The following is a 6,950-nucleotide window of genomic DNA, read 5'->3' on the forward strand; positions in this document are numbered from 1 at the left end:
CGGTCACACACGGAGTCATGCCCCAAAGCTGCAAATGATGCCTGGAGAAAAGCTGACCAGCAGGTTCATGATGCCGTAGGTTGTCGAGGAAGGCTGTGAGGTCCTCAGGACTGGAGGTTGGACCAAAGCCCATCAGAAACAGGACGGACCCCCCATCCTGCCGCAGGGCAGAAGATGAGCTGTGGCACCTCGAGGCCCCTTTCTGCACCCTTTGACTTTGCATAGGGAAGGAGGTCTCTCACCTGAATATGTTTCCAAAACTCATGTCAATGCTGTCATAGATGGGCTGAGCCAGGGAGCGGTTGATGTCTATCCGGCCAAAAATCTTGGACATGTACACCCCACTGTTCAGGCACACAGCTTTCAGCGTCTTGTGAAAACCCCGGTTATCACGGACTTGCTGCAGAATGGGAAACAGAGGAGTGCAGGAGAAGACCTTCCACCCTGGGAGGCATTTTCCCATCCAACTACTGCACCTTGAGCCTCAGGCAGCAGCCGAGTGGGGCTATGGAGGAGCTACTGCTGGGACAAGAGCATTTCAGTGCCCTCCATGGCCCTGCATGACAGATCTTAGCAACCCATCCAAGGTCACTGGTGTACTGATGTGCCCCATCTCCTGTGCCAGCCCTCTCTCCACCCAACCAGGACTGGAGACTCAGCTGGCTGGGTTTAGGACACCGATGCCACCCAGCCCAGGGGAGACTCTCAGGGGAAACAGCCCAGGGACAACTCCCACCTCGCAGATTTTCAAAATTCTCTGGATTTTCAAAATTTCCTAACACATAGCATCAGCAGACCTCCCAAGAGTCTTCTCCAAACTAAATTATTCTAAGGTTCCAATTAAACTGCTTTATACTCACCTTCAGGATCTTCTTGATACTTTCATTACATAACCTCTTTGCTTCAGCTACACCTTCATGGAGTGGCTGTTCAAGCTCTTCAAAATATTTCTCGATATCTTCACCAAGGCAAATGAACTTCTCTATGAAATCTTGCAAGAGAATTCTCTTCACAGGCAGGTGCTGGACAACAGGGAGAAAACAATGAGTGAACACCTCATGCTGGATGCACCAGTGCAACCAGTGCTGCCCCTGCTCCACCACCACTTCCCCCGGTCTGGGGACCTCTCTCGTAAACATCTCCAAGAAAATGGTGCCCCTGTGTCACCAGGAACCGGAGAACAGCCTGGGGTGGTTCTAGTTGACGAAGCTGTAGGAGATGCCGCCAAGCTAAGACGAGCATGGCTGCTCAGGGCAGCCCTGCCTGGGTGCATTTGTCAGCCCAACACAAGATCTTTTGCCAGCGGTTCGCACGTGTCTCGTGCTAGAAACACGCAACACAAGTTTCTGCTCAAGGGAGAAAAGCCTGACTGGAGCCACAACCACCCGCCCAGCAATCACATCGAGTGGCATTCTCTGAAGCTGTTCTGGACAAACCTGTGCATCCTGCTGGGACTGGATACTCTGGATCAGTGAGAAAATGACCCACAGCTCTTCCACGTTATCCATCAGCACATTCCTCTTCTGTGCTTCATAAAGTTTCTGGATGTATTCCCTCAGCTTTGGGACTTCTAGAACAGTGCAAGCAAGGCTGAGTTTTCAATCAGATATGAGGAAAAAAGGTTTAGGTTGGGTGTCGGGAGCAATTTCTTCCCCAACAGGGCTGTCAAGCTCTGGAACAGGATGTCCAGGGCAATGGTGGAGTTCCCATGCCTGGGAGGACTGAAGAGGTGTGTAGATGTGGTGCTCAGGGACATGAGTTCCAATGGTGGCCCTGGCAGGGCTGGGTTAACGGTTGGACTCGATAATTTTCAAGGTCTTTTCCAAACTAAACAGTTCTCTAATGCTATGAGTTAGCAGTGTGAGAGGGCAACTCACCTCTCACAGACCCAAAGGAAAATTGTACCTGCAGAACATCTGGGACATCAGCCTTCCAAAAAGTGGTGGCCTGAGATGGCTCATGGGAGATCCTGAATCTCCACAAGGGCTTTATGGACTCATCTGCTGCCACACCAGCTGCCTGGTCTGGCTCAGCACAAGGGGTAATGGTTTCAAACTGAAAGATGTGGAGATTTAGAGTAGATGTAAGGAAGAAATTCTTCAATGTGAGGGTGGTGAGGCACTGGCACAGGTTGCCCAGGAGAGCTGTGGCAGCCTCCTCCCTGGAAGTGTTCAAGGCCAGGTTGAACAAGGCTTTGAGCAACATCTTCTAGTGGGAGGTGGAACGAGACAACCTTCCAGCCCACACCATTCTCTGGTTCTGGGCTATTATTTGGCACAGTGACATATTTTTATGTAAACCCTGGAATGCTCCTGGACACACTGAACAATCCTGAAACTGGGGAAACGAAAAGGTCTCACTATGTTGTCTCTTCTGAAGAACCACTGAGGGGGTGCAAGGTCTGGAGGGACCATCTCTTGCCCCTGCACAAGATTTACTCACTAATTTGAAGGGAGAGGAAGGAGAAGGAAGAGGAGAGGAAATTCACAGGGATTTAGCTGAACCCAGGAGCTGCACTCATGCCTCCAATGAAGTGAGCAAGCGGACACGGCACAGAGGGAGAAAACCCTGGTGTCACCTGTTTCTTCCTTGGTGAGGGTGTCCCCATTCCAGTACTCCCAGGCACTGACCGTGTACACGAGATCATCCTTGTGCAGGACTTCTGAGTCACTTGGAAGCTTTTTCTGGAAAACACGTAACACCGACCGAGCTCACTCAACCTCTTCTCCCCAAATCCACACAGAGGACACGACGAACCCCTCAGCTTCACCCATCTCTCCCAGCACTTCTTTCCTTTTCTACTAAAGCTCAGATTCTTCTTTTTTTCAGTTCTGGGGCCCCAAATGTAAAAAGGACATGGACCTGCTCAAGTGGGTCCAGGGGAGGACACAAAAATGATCAGGGGGTCATGGTTCTTCCCGCTTCTGCAGTGAAGTTGCTCCACATCCTTGCTGGGGCAGGATTCCGCTACTTCCCCATGCACAAACGCCTCTTCTTTTTGAATATAATTCTCCAGCACAGTGATCTGATCTGGGGTCTTATTTTTTTTTTAATTAAGCCAATTCTGAATCAGGAGTCTTCCCCAACACGAGATTAGATCCTACAGTTCTTGCATGTACTGCAGAGGATTAAGCTGGCCATGACAAAGGACATAAATTGGATCCAGCTACAAAAGGGAGAGCTCAGAATAATCAGATTCTGCTCGATAATGACCAGCCTTCATGAAGAATTCATTAACATACTATTATATTGCCATGCAGACGCTCCCTCAGACACAGATCCATGATGGAGGCAAACCCTGACCAGGTTCTCCAAACTAATTTACCTCTAGGTTTTTCTTCATCATTACTCCCTTCTCTTGCTTCACCATCTCATTCCTTTCTAGGATGGCGTCATGTTTATTTATCTGCATTGGGAAGAACAACAGGAATTATTACTGACATTTCCTGACAACCTTAAGTGGATTCCTAGGTTTTTCAGACCAGAAGAAATGCCCAGTACAGATCCACCCTAATACAAGGCAAAGATCTGCACAGACTTTCTGGTGTCTGCGCTAACTCAGGCAGTTCTGTTCAAGTCACGTGATAGCCTGTGCAAAATTCTCCACTTTTCTTAGACGACCTGAAAGGGAGGAAGAGACCAAAATCTGAAAAATACTCACATCGCCTTTCTTTCTTTCCCTGAAAAGATAAAAAACAAACCAGAAATTACACATACAAATGATTTTATCAGGCAACAGTCCTCTGATCCGGTAACGAGAAGGGAGAAGGGACAAGGGAGAAGGGACAAGGGACAAGGGACAAGGGACAAGGGACAAGGACCACGCCAACACACTCCAGGTGAGGCCAGAGCCAGCAGCACCCACCCAGCACCCCACTCCCCTGGAACCCTCGACTTCATTACCACTTGTATTCGTTTAGATCCATCTGATCAGATTTTGTGACCACCAAGGAGATGTCCCTGCACATCCCACCCTGGAAAGCCTTCACAGCCTCTTTCAGCATCATCTCATGGGTTTTTTGTCCCTGAATACGTTCGATGGAGGTGACCACCCAAATGACAGAGCATTTGTTGATGTTCTGCAATGGGAAGAGGAGAAGAAGCTCCAGAAAGAGAAGATATCAATCGTCACTGAAAAATAAATGCCAGAGATGCTGAGCACCTTTAATTCCCAGCAGCTCTGGCTGGAGAAAGAGGACGTACAGTCATAGACTCACAGAATGGTTTGAGTTGGAAGAGACATTAAATATCACCTCATTCCATCCCGTGGGCAGGGACACCTTCCACCAGACCACATTGCTCCAAGCCCCGTCCAACCTGACCTTGAACACTTTCAGGGAAGGGGCTTCCGCAACTTCTCTGGGCAACCTGTGCCAGGGTCTTTGCATCAACCCCATACTCCCCACGGCAGAGCCGTCCCACTCACCTCTTTCCACATCGCATCCCTTTTGCTGCTGACATCACCCGTCCCTGGAATATCCATGAAGACAACACCTTCCGGGACCACTTTCATCTTTGGGACAGTCACTTCCACATTTTTTACTAGAGGCCACAGCTGTGTGTTTCTGTCTTCTTCACTTGTTCCTTCGTTTGCATCACTACAGATGCTCTGAATCCGGATATATGGGTTCATTTTGTCGGAAAGGTCTTCTCCCTGAGACACAGTGGATGAATAAAGAAATATTCCTCCTTAGTGAAGAACCTCAGAGACACAGAAAACCATGATGACCTGTCACGGCTGGTTGGGAGCCCTCAAAACCCCATGGCCTAGGAATGGACACTGTGGGATGGAGAGGAGAAACGATTTCCCAGTGTCACCACTGTTGGGACAAGCCAAGAAGCCCACACTCTTCCCAACATGATGAACCCAATGAGATGCACCAGCTGCAAAGACTGTCCTCACTTCCCGGGGCTGAGGCACAAGCAAAGGGGTTAAGATCCTTGGCTATGTTGGCAAGGACACAAAAGGAGTGGTCACGTTGGCCAGGAAATACACGGGCTCCTCACAGTTGTTGCCTTGATGGTGACACATCTGGAACTGGGAATAGAGACGATGGGTTTCATGCTGCACAGGTCTTCATAACTCTTTCTTTCCGCTTCTTCCCCATAGATAGTAGAGATCTTCAAAACAGCCTCATTTCTTTCGTAGTCATCATCATCCTCATCTGGTTCGGCAAGTGCCACCAGACCCTTCAGCTCCTCCTTCCACTCCTGTCAAGGCAGAGCAGAGGCACAGAAGAGGTGATGGCCTGGGTGCCTGGAGGAGGGAGGGGAAGGTTGTCCTGGGACAACCAGCAGACAGCCACAGCTGAGGGGTCTCGAGCCTCCGGGACAGGAGGGCAAAGAAGAAGTTGCATTGCTTCTTCCCACCTCGCACACCTAAACCAGTGGGAACCAGCGGCAGCGCCCAGCACTCCTCTGGGGACGCTTTGGCTCTCAGGGTGCATCCTGCCCCCATCCCACTTTCCTCCCAGAAGGATGCAGTTCCCTCCGGAGAAGTCAGATAATTCCCCGTAAGGGCAAAAATAGGAATATGAGCCTTGCCTCATCTGTGAGAAGGTGAATTTTTGCCTCGTACTGTCTGCTGAGGCCTGTGCCGACCTGCACCACGCAGGACGTGCAGGCTTTGCTCCCAGACACCGGCAAGAAGAAGTTTTTGTCCATGATGGCATTCAGCAGCGTGCTTTTCCCTGCGCCGGTGCTGCCAAAGACACCGATGTAAATGGGATCCACCACAACGTCTGGCTTCATGCCTGAGAGGCGGTTCCTGAGGATGGAGAGAGAGGGGGGAAAGGACAGTTTTACTGATGGGGGTAGGTTTATGCGTTTCAAAAGGGTGGAATAAAACTCTGTCCCATATTAAAGAGACTTGGAAGGCGAAACTGTGGGATCCTGAACATCCCCAGTGTCCAGTTCAAGGACAGATTCCCAGTGGACACCACATCAGCTTCAGCCTCATCCCAGCACTGGATGAGTTGTCACCATCTATTGGGCAGCAAATCCCACCAGGAGATGGTGTCTCCTGCTCCTGGAGAGCATTTCCAGGGAGCTCTGCAGAGCCAGGACAACCTGTCCCCATGGCCTGAGAAATATCTCCTTGGGCTCAGGGTAGAGAGGACCATTGGATCTGGATGTCCAGGGATGCCCCAATGGCTGTGGTTGCCCCCTGGGCTGCCAAGGAGTGCTGCATCCAGTGACAGAAGGAGTAAACCTTCCTTGAAATTGCTGCGAAGCCTCCCTGCGTGGCAAAAAATCTCCATCAACCGTTTCTGCAATTGAAGGGAAAGACGCCCTTTGGGCACCAACACATCCGACAACTCACTTGAGATATTCGATCGCATTTCTTCTCTCAGGCAGGTTGCTTTTCGAGAGGGATTCCAACAGCTTAATCACAGACTTATCCAGAATGTCCTTTAGCTTATTTTGCACATCCTTATCTGGAGGGAGGGCACAGTCAGAGGGTCAGAGCTGGGGCTGCAGCCCCTCTCTCAGGGAGGCATCTCCCAAGCTGAGCATCTCCAGCAGGCACTGTGGCTTTTCCATACTCACAGTCATTCAGACCCTCTTCCATCCCACCTGCAGCGTTTTGGCCGCTCTTGCGCCCTTTCTTCACGCAAGTCGTAGCTGGTAAATCTGTGCTGCCACCTTTGGAGGTGAAAGGAGTTTTCCCATTAGGGCATCGGGTCATCAGCTCTCTCTGTGACACGGGCTCAGCTTTGCTGCTGGTTGCCCCCGCAGATGGAGCAGTAGCAGCAACACCCACCCTCACCCAGGGCACAGACCCCGTCCCTCAGCAGCGGGGCAGGAGGGTCCTGGGCTGGGGCTGCTGCAGGAGGTGACATCCCTGGAGATGCTCAGAGTGACTCCTGGGGTCTCCTCTCCATCAGGTCACCTCGCAGGGGGTGGCAGGACAGGGCTCCCTGCCTCAGATGTTTGCGGGGTTGGAGGAC

The 6,950-nt window shown here is 50.9% G+C and overlaps 1 protein-coding gene across 1 annotated transcript in view; it reads right to left on the reverse strand.

Moving 5' to 3' along the window:
- Positions 1–238: 238 nt before the first annotated feature.
- The window catches only part of NUGGC (nuclear GTPase, germinal center associated), a gene marked incomplete at its 5' end in the record, with an annotated part of 7,995 nt that continues 1,283 nt past the window's right edge, over positions 239–6,950 (reverse strand). The window contains 12 exons of the mRNA XM_009878586.1: positions 239–400; positions 861–1,022; positions 1,437–1,570; positions 2,579–2,684; positions 3,326–3,406; positions 3,662–3,680; positions 3,904–4,079; positions 4,427–4,654; positions 5,008–5,211; positions 5,545–5,767; positions 6,323–6,437; positions 6,550–6,645. Coding sequence (XP_009876888.1) covers positions 239–400; positions 861–1,022; positions 1,437–1,570; positions 2,579–2,684; positions 3,326–3,406; positions 3,662–3,680; positions 3,904–4,079; positions 4,427–4,654; positions 5,008–5,211; positions 5,545–5,767; positions 6,323–6,437; positions 6,550–6,645 — 1,706 coding nt within the window. The remainder of the gene's footprint in view (positions 401–860; positions 1,023–1,436; positions 1,571–2,578; positions 2,685–3,325; positions 3,407–3,661; positions 3,681–3,903; positions 4,080–4,426; positions 4,655–5,007; positions 5,212–5,544; positions 5,768–6,322; positions 6,438–6,549; positions 6,646–6,950) is intronic.

Source organism: Apaloderma vittatum, unplaced genomic scaffold (genome assembly GCF_000703405.1).
Source record: "Apaloderma vittatum isolate BGI_N311 unplaced genomic scaffold, ASM70340v1 scaffold22111, whole genome shotgun sequence".
NCBI lineage: Eukaryota > Metazoa > Chordata > Aves > Trogoniformes > Trogonidae > Apaloderma > Apaloderma vittatum.